Source organism: Orbicella franksi, chromosome 15 (assembly GCF_964199315.1).
Source record: "Orbicella franksi chromosome 15, jaOrbFran1.1, whole genome shotgun sequence".
In the NCBI taxonomy this organism is placed as follows: Eukaryota; Metazoa; Cnidaria; class Anthozoa; order Scleractinia; family Merulinidae; genus Orbicella; species Orbicella franksi.
Genome location: NC_138159.1, coordinates 15309099 through 15323286, shown reverse-complemented (window position 1 = coordinate 15323286; position 14188 = coordinate 15309099). Strand labels below are relative to the sequence as shown.

Genomic DNA, 14188 nt, shown 5'->3' with positions numbered 1-14188 from the left:
TGTATTCATAATTCAAGATGGCGGACTGTTGAAGGCAAAGGTGACAACAGTTGTCCCCTGCAAGAACTTTATACAGAAGCAATTATTCAAGCTGCGGGCTGGAGATAACATTGAGGTATTTCTAATCATAATGTTGAAGGGTTGAGAGAAAAACAGGGGAAAATGCCAACGAGGAGTAGGTTTTCTCAAGAAACTCCGAAAGATCAGATGTTTGGTTATGCAACTGTCTCTTGAACTTTCATCAGGCCATCTTTTGATATCTTTTCAGTATCAGTATCATATTTGCTCTCCAGACCGGACAACTATTTATTTTACCGAGCTATGGGAAAACTAAATGGGTTTGAATGGGGCTGACTGATCTTAAGCACGTGTATATTTCAGTGTAGCACTGTTTTGGAAGCGTTAACGTGTTGAGAAGTAAACAGACAAGTAAATTGTTTACTTTTGGAAACAAAAGCAAACTTTATAAGACATTTATAGGATGCATATATACCAATGTAGTGCTGAGTAAATAAATATGGCAGCCGAAAATTATAACCATAAAATTTTATAAAGTCAGTTCCGTAATAAAAACAGATACAATAACATAAACACAACACACGTAAAGAGTAGATATACCTATAAATTCAGTTGAAATAAGGGGAAAACATATACAAGATTCGCACTAAACTTATTGTGTATCTATCCTGTGTATAATGAATTAGGATCTATAGAAACTACAGTGGTTGACAGTTACTCGAGTTAGCGGCGGTTGAAACAAACCATGGAACCATATCATCAGCATTTTAACTCTTTCAAGTGACTTTTTGTTGGAGACCAGACCAGGTTTTTAGCCAGGATTTAAAAAGTGGCCATCCAAAATGTGCTTAATAGGACCTGCACATATAAACAGTTTATATGGTAATTACATACATGTATGAAAAATAAAACGATTTTCTTTACTAAGTGGCCGTCCACAGGATGCCTGGACACCAATCTGGCTAAAAGCCTAGACCAGACCTTCAAAGTTAATTCCAAAATTACAGTGTATATACCTATTACTTACCTAATAAAGTATCTGTATACATATTTGCATCGATTCAAAATAACTTTGAAATTTTCAGGGGTTTCATTACATCCGCTTTCAGTGTTAAATGCGTAGGCGACATCTTTCGACCATCTCTCGACATCCCATTTTTCGACATGCTTCATAAATGGCTGAAATACCGTTTACCTGTGAAACAAGCAATTTTTCTGGTTATTAGCGGAACAAATGACAAGTACACCTGTATATGAAGAAGCTAGTCATAAAAGGGGATAAGTGACGATTTTGGTTGCTTTTCTTTTTTTTTGGCTCCAAATTAGCTGGATTTTTGCATGTGGTCTTCAATGTAATAGAAAAACGTGGTTCTGTATTTTTGTCGCTGGTTTTTGCTTTGTTTTCGAGTTAAAACGTAGGCAAAAAACTTGGCTTTTCCTAGCCATGTCTTTAGGAGTTTATTTGTTGAACAGCAAACAGGCAGACTGTTTGTAGTGTATGAAGTCAAAACCAAATCCCACAGCATATAGAGCGGAAATCTGGGAACAGATTGTTTACATCGGCTATTGTGACGTGAACACAACAGGTGAATCGATCAAGCGTCAAACGAAATGCCATCAAACAAAAAAGAGATGTGCCGCATTAGAGCTCTGTCAACTAATATCTTAAGCATTGTTTTAAAGTACCTTGTATGCCTGCCTGATGGTTGAGAGGCATCATAAAGCCTCGATAAACCCGTAAGTCATCAGCACGTTTTAAAAAATCAAAATGTGTTCTGAAACTTCGAAGGCAGCTGATATACCGTAATCGTGTTATCGGCGTTCGAAGTCAGATCGAGCCAGGTAGCAAAGTCCAAGAGCAGTTCTTGCTCAAGAAAAATACCCTCTGGTGAGTTGTGGCCCATTTGCCAAGCGTTGCTAGCGTCAAAGTTTGGAAAGCGAGAACTGGTTTTAGACTTATAAAAATTTGTCTTGTATGGACCGCCATGTTTTCCCGCGCACCAGGTGTAAAGACCCTTCCCGGCATGCATTGCGATTACGTTCTGCGGACGTTTCTCTAACTGGTAACTAGATTTAAACATAATGGCCAGCAAGTGGCGATTGTGTGATCCAGTTTGCGTTGATTTTATTTCAAATCGGCATGATTTGTAGTGTTTTGAGCTTCTGGGATCAGGGGACATGCAGATGTATGGAGACCCGTACGTTGCGCAGAAGGGTTAATCGGTTAATCTGTCAGCCCTATTTATAGAGCGTTTTCACATGGAGTCATCAAATTCTTAAATCCAAAATTAAACAGCCACCAAAGTTGTTATCCTCATCAGGCATAAGAGGTACCAGCGCATTTTAAACTTGGAAGTTATGGCGGTGCGTGACATAAAGCTACGATCGCGTTTGGCGAAAACTATGTTTTATCTCGTGATTTTTTAGCCATTTAAGACGTTGCCGTATTTGGAAAAGTGCTTATTGAAATGTTTATTTGTTTCATTTTATTTTTATTTACACCTTTCTTGACCTGAAATCAACATTTTTGAGCTTACACGTTGCGTGAAATTACCATTTTCAGGAGCCCATCATGGGCTCCTACCATTTTGCTGTTTTCTAAGTTAAACCAACATCCTTGCCGTCACGCGTTAGCGTCAAATCAACATTTTAACCTATTTAGACTTGAAATCAACATCATTGAGCTTATGCGCTGCGTGAAATTACCATTTTGCTGTTTTCTAAGTGAAATTAACATCCTCGCCGTCAAGCGTTAACGTGAAATCAACATTTTAACCTATTTAGACCTAGAATCAACATCATTGAGCTTATGCGCTGCGTGAAATTGACATTTTGCTGGTTTCTAAGTGAAACCAACATCCTTGCCGTCACGCGTTAACGTGAAATCAACATTTTCACCTATTTAGACCTGAAATCAACATCATTGAGCTTATGCGCTGCGTGAAATTACCATTTTGCTGTTTTCTAAGTGAAATTAACATCCTTGCCGTCAAGCGTTAACGTGAAATCAACATTTTCACCTATTTAGACCTGAAATCAACATCATTGAGCTTATGCGCTGCGTGAAATTACCATTTTGCTGGTTTCTAAGTGAAACCAACATCCTTGCCGTCACGCGTTAACGTGAAATCAACATTTTAAGCTATTTAGACCTGGAATCAACATCATTGAGCTTATGCGCAGCGTGAAATTACCATTTTGCTGGTTTCTAAGTGAAACCAACATCCTTGCCGTCACGCGTTAACGTGAAATCAACATTTTAAGCTATTTAGACCTGAAATCAACATCATTGAGCTTATGCGTCGCGTGAGGAAATTGACATTTTGCTGGTTTCTAAGTGAAATCAACCTCCTTGCCGTCACGCGTTAACGTGAAATCAACATTTAAACCTTTTTCGACCTAAAATTAACATCTTTGAGCTTATACGTTGCGTGAAATTGACATTTTGCTGCTTTCTAAGTGAAATCAAAGTCCTTGCGGTTGCGGCGGGCCGAGCCTTTGTTATGATAAACCGAGGCAAGACTTCGACTTATAACAAAGGCTTGGCTTGGCTATTATAATAAAGGATCGGCTCTGTTTATCATAACAAAGGCCCGGCTTCGTTTATTTGCAGCCTCAGCGGGAAAAGGGCGTTAGGTATTTTAATCAAAAGTGAATTTTGTTGAAAACGTTCCAAATTTCGCATGCAGTGTTGTTTAGGTATGTTTAGCAATGTCCCGTAGTTTTTCCGCTAAACTTTGCTTCGTTTTCGGGATATTGCGTATGCAAAAAACCACTCGGTTTTCCTAGCGGCGTCTTTATAAAGCGAAGCAAAAACCAGCGGCAAAAATACAGGGACACGTTTTTCTATTACATTGGAGACCACATGCAAAAATTCAGCTAATTTGGAGCAAAAAAAAAGAAAAGCAACCAAAATCGTTACTTATCCCCTTTTATGACTAGCTTCTTCATATGATAATTACTGACCTCAAATGAATGAAGAAGATTGTGGACTCCATTTAATAATTCAAACGATTTTAGTGTAGTCGATCGACTCTCAGTAGTGACTTCTGGTAGAATTGGGCCGCTGCCGCTCAGTTAATATTCGAAAGATGTAAACATGCATTTGGCCTCTATGACAACCACTGTACATGTACCAATGACCTTTTGAATTTGGGGTACTGTTGGTGCAAGGCAGGTGGAGCAGTGTTGGAAGAGCTGCAACAGAGAATTTTCGAAGACCAGGAACTTTCTTCCAAAAGGGGCACTTTCTTCCTCTGAGTCTGTCGTGTCATCACCCATAACAATATCTTCCTCGTCTTTGATTTCTTCTTCCTAATCGTCGAAAGTCCTGAAAAATCGTAATGAAAGAGAGTACTTTGAATATTCCACAAAATAAAAGGTGATGGCCAGAACGGCAACTTGCTGCAAGAAATGACCATGTAGATGTCACTAACCACTCCTCGTCCTCTTTTTCTCCATGGCAAGAGTAGTGATCGCAACTGCTCTCTTGATCATCATTTACGTCCTCGTCTTCTTCATCCTGTTCAACATCAAAATTTTCATCCGACTTTTCTTCAATGAGAGAACATCGCACTGCACTGGAAAAGGCTGGTGACGAATGTAATGTTTTACTATGAGTCTTGGGTTACCCACCCTACCAGCAGAGCTGCTTACACTTCCCCCGAGAAGAAGGGGAAGGGGTAAGGAAACTGCCTCCCAGCAGAGTGTCTTTTTGAGATACATATAGATGATCATCTTTATATACCAATACAAATAGTTAGAGGGTTTGTTTTTACATTCCAGTTGCATCACGATTATTGTATCGTATGGTCAACGGAAGTAGTATAAACAACTTACTCTTTTTAAAAGGTGTTTGCGTCTGCACTGAACGATACTCTCTCCTTCTAATTTGGGTTAGACGACTTTTTGTCTGCAAACAGTTAAGTAACAAAATAAATAAAAACCTAAGGAAAGGGATCAAGGGATCATTGTAGTTGTACTGTAATCTACCGACAGTTTTAAGAATCTGCGTCCCCCTCTCCCTTTCTCCGCTGGAAAATAAACCTAAACGTTTTAAGAGAGTACAAGTTGCTATGGAAATGCAGAGATCTACTTTATCCTAAACAATTTTGATGTTTATGACAAATCTGAGAACTCTGCAAGTTTCAACAGGTGAAGTGCATGGTAATAAAACTAAAGTAGAAAAGAGCAAGTAAAGAGTTATTTTTTAGTAAAAAATCGAATTAACTAAAACAGACGGTAAAACACTAACTAGGAGAAATTTGATTTCGGACGGAGGGGCAACATCAACACCTCCCGTTGCTTTGTGGCTGTTGCTGCTGACTCTGGAAGCCATCTCGCCTTTTTTAGGCCGTAGACTCGCGTTAAGTGTAAATACACAGCGAAAACCTGTAGCTCTTTCATTCGATGCCTTCCTTTTCAGTTCATCTTCATCATTGGTCTCAACACTTTGAGCTTTATCAGACTCGGTTGATGCTATCTTTTCCAGATCATCAGCATTTGTCTCGATACTCTGATCAGCTCTCTCCGGCTCGCCAAGCAATTCATCTAGCATCTGATAATGAAGAATAAATATAAAACTTCCCCACTGGCCTTTATTTGGTGTAATTTTATGTAAAGAACATGCATGCACCGGTTTCACGTTTGTCCTCATCGGTAGGCTTATTTATAAAGGCCAGTTTAACCCCCACTTTTTGTCGCTCCGATTTCTTTTGTATATTAGTAAATCGCGAGGATATATTATTAGCTTGATTACAAGATCTTTTGCATCTAATAACTGATCCGACAGGGTGGAAAGGACTTGACTTGGAAAACTTGATGAGGCTCATATCTACAGCTCCTTGGCACTGATTCCGGTTCACATGCGTTAAAACGCAACTTCAGTAAATGTGGTAAGATGTGCGACATCGGAACATTTCTAATGTGAGTTAACATATTTTGTGCATAAGTTTATGCAGTGTTTAGCTCAGATTAGAAATTGTAAAGTAGAGCTCTACACCTGAGGCAAAGCAATCTAACAATAGCTTTACAGCGACTTAACCTCTAGCTTTCTCCGTTTCTCAAAGGCTGCACGACGGCATTCCGTGTTGGAGGAGCGTTTTCTCGACGGTTCGTTGTTAACTGATACCTGCTCTACGGTTTTCCTTTCAAAGTTAAAAATCGTTGGTAAGGCATCTGGTTTCAGTCTCAGTTTTTTAAGCTTGAACTGGACTCCAAATGTTGCCCTTAATGCGAGATTTTGCTCGAAGCATTGAGGAGAAAAATGAGCGGAGCAAAGTTTAGATGCCGCAGTTGGAGTAAAATCCTTCCTTTTCATTAGTCTCAACCATTCTTTACAACGCTTCTCATCTTTGAGAGGAAAGGAAAAAAAGCTCACTCCAGATTTGGAAGAATTACTGCAATTAAATGCGGCACAAAACACCATATTTGCTGTTCTGAAGTTTGTAATTCCCGCTCTTCTAGCGCGAGGAAGCTCACCAAATGTGACGTCACAAGATCTCTTTCCGATGAATTTTCCGAAGTTTCTCCGAACCGTTCCGTTTGTGACACGAAGAAAAAAGGCTGTTTTTAAAGTGAGACATCTCAGCGACCTTTTGACTAAATCGTTTAAGACTTTGGATTTTGATTATTTACATCATTGTCTTTCATTTTAACTTAAAATCAAGATAGGTCAAATTTCGTTGCATTTGACCTTTAAAGAACAATTGGAAGAGGTTATGAGATCCATTGCTTTCTTATTATATTGCCGTGGTCTCGTTGTAAATACTTCCACAGCCTTGTACTTTAACACAAACGTTGCGTTTGATGAGCGGACAAGTTTCTTGAGTGTCCAGAGAGCGGGTAAGTGTTCTGATTATCTTTGTAGAGTTTGTTTAGCATTGAGCGTCTACTTCCAGAAGAATGGTTGGTTTTCTTTGCCTTTCGTGGTTCATTAATTAATTAATTACTACACCTAGCTTTTTTTCGCGGTGGGATGGAATTAGAATTTTTATGGGGGTACATATGGATAGCAAAGAGTGTTGAACACATAACCGAACCGGGAACTGAAGTGCTTTGTATCTTCAAAGATTATATTGATTAACGTTGTTTTGAAGTGTAGTCTTGAATGTTGGAAAGGTTAGGGGGGAATATTTTGCTTGGAAGCTCTCTAAACAAGGGATTTCCTTGAAGCAGAGAAACAAGTGAAATTTTTGTTCAGGTCTCTGATAGTCTGTGAAAAATTTCGGGCTTCTTGTACGAGGAAAACTTACTATATATTTATTTTATTGATTTAAATCTATCATTTATCCATGCTTCCTGCTCCTTCTAAGTCCTTTATTCTCGACTGTTCGAGAACGCCACTTTCTCAATCTACGTCTTGACGCTTTCCTTTCGGCTGAATCATTACGGTCCCTAGAGCTACTACAGGAAACCGGAATGAAGATATTATTTCGATTCCACTCGGTCGATAGTTTACTTTATCAATTTGAAATTACTGACTCTTAAAATCGTGATGAGCATTTAACAAAAAAATTTAAGTGAAAGTGAAGAATGATCATCGCAAAGAAGAAGCCTGAAAAAAACCGTTGAAGCCCTGATTTTTTTCAGGCTTCTTCTTTCCAGTCGCTTAAATTGGAAAATTAACTGCGATGATCATTCTTCACTTTCATCTACAACCGCAGTTCATATATGAATTATTTCATATAAACTTCACATCATTTCACTCCTCACGGGAAGATATGAACTCAATTAATTGACCTCGCTCCCAATGTGTGGCTTCATAGCTCAGTTGGTAGAGCATCGCACCGGTATCGTGGAGGTCACGGGTTCGAATCCCGTTGAAGCCCTGATTTTTTTCAGGCTTCTTTCCAATTGCTTAAATTGGAAAATTAACTGCGATGATCATTCTTCACTTTCATCTACAACCGCAGTTCATATATGAATTACTTCATATAAACTTCACATCATTTCACTCCTCACGGGAAGATATGAACTCAATTAATTGACCTCGCTCCCAATGTGTGGCTTCATAGCTCAGTTGGTAGAGCATCGCACCGGTATCGCGGAGGTCATGGGTTCGAATCCCGTTGAAGCCCTGATTTTTTCAGGCTTCTTCTTTCCAATTGCTTAAATTGGAAAATTAACTGCGATGATCATTCTTCACTTTCATCTACAACCGCAGTTCATATATGAATTATTTCATATAAACTTCACATCAAAAAAATCTAAGTTTGCATGGTGCTTAAGTTTCCCAGTTCTTGTAATTGTACTTTCAATGTCCTATTTGTTTTAACAGCAATCGTTTAGAGCTCCATTCAAAATGGCGTACAACTTTTTCGTCATATTCGTCTTGCTGAGTTCTACTTTTGGTAGTCCCGCTCATAAGAACCACGAGAGAGGAAAGGACTTTTATTTTTCGCCTAAAAAGGTAAGCTTTTGATCTCTCTGCTTTGCTTTACTATCATTTTAATGACATTTTAAACAGTCGATACCTTTTTTGTTCGTGTAATCTTCTTTCTGTGAACTTTTGCCGTTGCCCAATATATAAGGAATGCATATTCCAAGATTCAGTACTTTGACAAGGCTGACTCTTGAAAAAGTTGGCATACTGGTCAGTGGAGTAAATTAGCTTAAACTCTGTCGTTTTTTACAACAAGGTCATGGATTTCACTGTTCACATCAGCGAGGCTGGTGAAGAATACAGCGAGGAGATCGAGGTGAACCCAAACAAGGGAACAGAATTGTTTCAAGTTCTCCCTCATCCTGGCGTGGGATTGCAGTGACACCTTACATGATTTCAAACAAGTAAGCTTACTATTACAAGTTGTTTTTGCTTATCTCTGCTTAGAAAAAAAACTTTAAGATTCATTACCTCATACAAGGAAACACGGCGGCGAAGGCATTCGGAAATCACAATACTCACAATGTTTCAAAGGAGCTCCACAACTTAAAAATTAAAGTTCAGCCTCAATTTTCAAGTTCGTCGTTTGTAATCCATGTCAATCTTCTCCATCCTTAATTATTGTTGCTCTTTTATGGTTTATTATTATCTCTTTAGTCTTTTTCTATCTTAGAAAACTACTCTTTTTAGGTTCCCTTCAAGTTAAGGGCAATTTTGCACCCTGCCAAAATAACTTAAAATGCCGTGACTGGGCTCCTCCAAATCTGGTCTGAAGGATCTTTCAGTTTTAGTAGACAATGCTACACACTGGCCTAAGTTAGTTTGTTCCTTTTCAAGTGGAAGCAAAATTTTATGTCTTCTGTGTTCACTTAGGATGCTTGTTTACAGGATGAATACATACATGCATATTTCCTTTCCTCTTCCTTTTACTATACATGCGAGAGTTTTTCAGTTTCATGTCGTGTTGGAATTCTTCTAGATAGCCAATCGTGACTGAAAAAGTATATCCAAGATAAAATAATTTGATTCCAAGATAGCCGAGTTAGCAAGGTTCTGCTGTAGTTTCTTTTACTATAGTCAAATCCCTTGGGCAATACGTTTACTGTCCAAACCTCCTTTCTGACTCATTTATTATATCTCAGTTTTGCTCACAGAATTTGACCATGTTGCGATTTCCGTACAGGGGTCCATATCTACTGACACCAATTTTTATTTTCCGTTCATTCCATCAGATGGTTATTACAGAGACCAGGCGGATTGACACCACTTGGATTGTTAACGGTGAACTGACTGATCGTTCTGCACTCAGTGACCAGTTATCAGATTTTTGTGCACAGTATCCGATATACCACGTGAAAAAAGCGTAAGAGAGTCTGGAGGTGACAGGAATCGAAACAAAAGGTGAGGTGATAGAATTTTCTAATCAGTGGTCAAGTTTTGGTGATGTTCACTGGGCGAAAATTGTGCCTAAAATGCTTTTATAACATATGTTTTAATGTGGTGCGTACTCTGATTGGCCAATAGCCGGAGGAAATTGTACTTATAAAGTCACGGAAAAAAACTGCTACAGTTTTGGATAGGAGGTACGGTATGACTGCGCCCTTTCAAAAATCAAATCAGTGTACTTTTGAAAAACTGATGCAGTTGAACCCGCAACATTTGAGAGACAGTGTTAAGCCAAGATTTGCGGTTGCAGTATGGAATGTTTAGGTTATATATATATAGTAAGCACTGAAATTCGTTCTTCTCTTTTGCGTAAAAGAAATGAATAACAAAATACAAGCTAGGATATTAAGAGATGTTTTTTTTTATTGAGCGTACGTCGCTTACAACAGCATTGTAAACAATAATATGGTGGAAAATAAATTTGACGATGGCCAAGTTTAACATCCTGTTAGCATCTCGCGTTACGACCGCTTCAGGCACAAATAAACTACAAGCTACTACATCACTGACCAGCCATGCCTCATTACCCAGATTTTGCCGACTTTTTAGTGGTGGAATTATCATTGCTTCGCTTGATTTCTAACTTTCTTGGGTAAGCGATTTGAATGAGCACCTCTCTGGTTCTTTTGCAGAAAGAGCACATCGTGCTCGGAGAGAACAACCATGGACCTTCATGACGGTGAACCTTTGTGCCATTGGGGCATGGACCTGAATACTGCCTACCAAAAATGTCCCAAGCCTGAATGGAAACTGCACGAATACCACAGCTGTGTCAAATACGTCGAGTGCAGTGATGATAGTGGCAAGTCATATGACCAAGGCTGCATAACTTTTCACGACTATCGCTTTCTTGTGTGCTACGAGTTTATTTGCGAGAACAACAACATGGATCAAGATGATCATCAACGATATGGGTCTGGCTCAGGCCAAGGGTCTGGGGAGGAGTCTGGTTAGGGTGGATCAGGCGATGTTTTGGAACGACTGTAATCAGATTGGATCCGGCAATGTCAGGTCAAATGCAGTTCCTCTTTTCCCTTAGTTGTCGTCCGAAAAGAAAAAGACTTGAAGGAAGAATTGACCGCGCAAAAACTGGGGATAAGCTGCCCAACTCGCCCCAGGCAACCACGCGGATAGCTGTAGAGACGAGGTCGCTCTCACTTTTGGCGCGGTCTTTATTTCCTCTCGCCCGCCTCTTTTAATTCGACCAAGGAAAGGGTAAAAAAATAACTGCTCAGAGTAAATGTGTTTTCGGATAGGATATGCTATTTTCATATCCTGGATTTGACTGATTTTTTTGGCGTAAAACGTGATTTTCTTAAACGTAATTCAGTTTTCAGTTCGCATTGAATTGTGATTTTGTAGCCATCGGCAGGAATTCCGTGAACTAAATAAAATATGAAAACTTAAGTTTCATTTTGAATAAAGAATGTTCGACAAAAAGAACTCTACTGTAGTTTGATATTTATACCTAATCGTACCTTTTTTGTTCGGCGGCATATCAGGCGAGTTCGGTCGAGTCATGGTTCGTATTTTAGCTCCACTACGTCTCGCCAAAATACCCATGGCGAGACCAAACGTGCTTGATATGCCGCCAAGCGTACTAAAAAGGGCTGCGACTACGTATTTTCCGTGCTCAAATTCGGCCAAGTGACCATGATATCGCAGGCCTATCAGGTTAGCAAATTGATATCACAGGATATCAAGACAGTAGTCCCACCCATATTTCGTATTCTTGGTATTGGACTGGAAACCGCTAACAAATGAGGCTAATACAGGGAGCCTCTTTTCAAATACAAGTGGCATTAATCTTTTTAATATTCCTTCGCATGAGCCTCCACTGCAAGCTAGTTCCAGTCTAATACCGGGAAAACGAAATATGCACTATTATGGGATAATCACAACTCACGGGATCTGTAACTCTCCCAGAATGCATCGTGTCATCCAGATTTCAGTACGTTTTGCTTTTTGCGAGAAATATAATTTTTTACACAAAAACCTTCATCATAAGTCCAACAAAGATCACAAAGCGACGACGTCATCAAAGATTATTTATTTTCAACTCAAACCGATTAATCACATTACAAGGAAATATAAATATTATATATTATTATTCTCACAGCTAAGGTCACCATTCATACTGCAAAGGCAAACAAATGGAAAGTACTCTAAAATTTCAATACCTCAAATCATACTTGTTGAACTCACTTTAAACAATCACAGTAAACTATGACTTAACAATACTTTCTGGAGATTTCCAGCGTAGAACGTCTTTGAAATGGCCTCTTCTAGCCTCTTGAGGTTGTTCTTCCACGATACAAATGATCGCTTGCGTTTTGTGCGTAGAAGTAAAGGAATCTTTTAACCGGCTTCTGAAATACAACTTCCGCTTTATCAAAAGAAAAAAAACAAAACAAAACGAAACAAAAAAACTGAAACTTCAAGAAATAGTGACTCCGTTGCTGAAATTTAATTTAATAACGTACTTTCAACTCTTAGTAATTACAACCACAAAACAACAGATCGTCTATTTCACAGCTGGAAGGGCTATGAATTTGATCAGAAATAAAAGAATCTCTAGGATCTGAAAAATCTGACGACTTTGATACTAAGCGATAACAAATACTGCAACTATTGATAAATTAAACCCGCGAAAACGAGCTAGTCATCACATTTTTTGGCCGGGTCAACCGAAAAAGCTTCAAACAAATTTTTACTAACGTTAAACCCCCCAATTTCTCTTTAACAAGTCACGCACTCCCTGACTAAGTCCCAAAATTTAACGTAATACCCAGTTCCCTTTACGAGAGCTGCCTGTAAGTTCCATGGTCGTGTGCAACGTTGCCGAGTCTTGGACTTGTTATGTTGAGGGCGAATCCCAGAGAGAACTGGGCACTAACGTTATCTCCTTCCCAGAGCCCGCGCTCCTTAAGGGGGCAACGCGCTGTGAGAACTCAAGAAACGAAATTACTTTAAAGAAAAGCCTCTATAACCCCATATTTTGGCGGACAGTGAAAACATCCAGTAAAGCAGAAAATATTACAAAGAAACATGTTTATGGCGTGCGAGGTAGTGTCAAGGCTGTTCCCCTTAAATTTATAACACACCTTATTCACTGCTGCCCTACTTAGGCTATTTACATATAACGGAAAACAAGGTTTCGCTTTCATTTAAATCTTCATTTAAAATTTTCAAATATCAAACAAGTTTTAAGAGCTGAAGCGCAGGATCACGATCGAGTATGCTAGCCAATCTGATTGGTTGGTTTATTTCAGGCTCCGGCGACTTTCTAAACCCTAACGCGTTTCAGAACGGCCTTTGTAAAACCTTTCACCAACTTTTGCTTTTTCTTCTCGATGAAGTTAGTGAGAAAGAAAACTGGTTCTTCAACTTATAAGGAACACTTGGACATAGGTCCAACGCTATTCTAACTGGCTAGCATTCGATTTTCTTGCTTTTAACTGATTAGATTTTGCCCATCACATTTCTTACTGGATACACCGACCCCGGGAATATATTTGCATCAGAACCTCAACGTTATCTACTGCAAAATATACATTTATGATCAGACCACTGTTATGTGGAAAATGTAACTTCTTAGACTACAAGTAACAAATTTCTTGTTGAAATAAAAGCGACAATAAATTAAATGGTGAGAGAAAAGCAGTCGGTTCCCTTGTCATTTTACGAGGGCGCACTATGAAGGGGCTAACTCACTCAGTCCTCTTCAAGCCCTATGGTATATGGGACCCAGACAAAAGGGGAAGGGAGCCTTACTCTGAAACTGCTTCAAAATTGAACTTTTATCCCTCTGTAAACCTAATCTATAAAACCTCTGGAAGATATATAGTAACGGGTGCTTTAAGGTATACCCTGCTCATTGGAATTAATAAATTGATCGCCTTTGAATATAATCTTTTATGTAACCAATGCATTTTTATAATCATTTTTTTTGGCACTACACGTACCAATGTTACCAATGTATCTCAAAATATTATTTCAAAAAAATGGAAAATGAAAAAAAGCTTTCTTTTTCTGAGCTTATATTACCTTGTTAGGCCCATGCTAGGGAAGGCTTGGAGCGGAGCTATTACTTACAATAAATTACGAATCAACATTTTACGCATTTACGCGTCGGCAGCAGAGCTGGGAATATTCTCTTCCACCCACTTCAGATCATCTTCCTGTAAATAAAACACGTTTATAATACTCAAACTAAAAGAGACCTAAAACTAGTCTGCTAAGGTAGAGAAATAACCAGCAAGTAACAACAAACCAAAAATGAAGGAGAATGGTTAAAGAAGATCAATCATGGCATCAAGTTATTTTGGCCGCGTACAAAAT

General features: G+C 38.9%; 2 protein-coding genes and 1 long non-coding RNA gene across 4 annotated transcripts in view; 2 read left to right on the top strand and 1 right to left on the bottom strand.

Annotated features, from left to right (window-relative positions):
- The first annotated feature begins 60 nt into the window (after positions 1-60).
- Positions 61-14188, top strand: part of LOC145469856 (dnaJ homolog subfamily C member 4-like) — a 49854-nt gene continuing 35726 nt past the window's right edge. Inside the window, exon 1 of one of the 2 annotated variants that reach the window (XM_081453664.1) lies at positions 61-115. The gene's annotated coding sequence lies outside the window, so the exon portion shown is untranslated. The remainder of the gene's footprint in view (positions 116-14188) is intronic. The other variant, XM_081453666.1, reaches the window with a different exon arrangement.
- On the top strand, positions 112-9699 carry LOC145469858 (uncharacterized). The gene is made up of 5 exons (XR_014042384.1): positions 112-5912; positions 6087-6186; positions 6796-8428; positions 8658-8805; positions 9634-9699. It is a non-coding gene; the product is annotated as an uncharacterized LOC145469858 (long non-coding RNA).
- LOC145469851 (uncharacterized) overlaps positions 11879-14188 on the bottom strand; it is a 29485-nt gene continuing 27175 nt past the window's right edge. Inside the window, exon 30 of the mRNA XM_081453658.1 lies at positions 11879-14028. Coding sequence (XP_081309784.1) covers positions 13972-14028 — 57 coding nt within the window. The 3' untranslated portion in view covers positions 11879-13971. The remainder of the gene's footprint in view (positions 14029-14188) is intronic.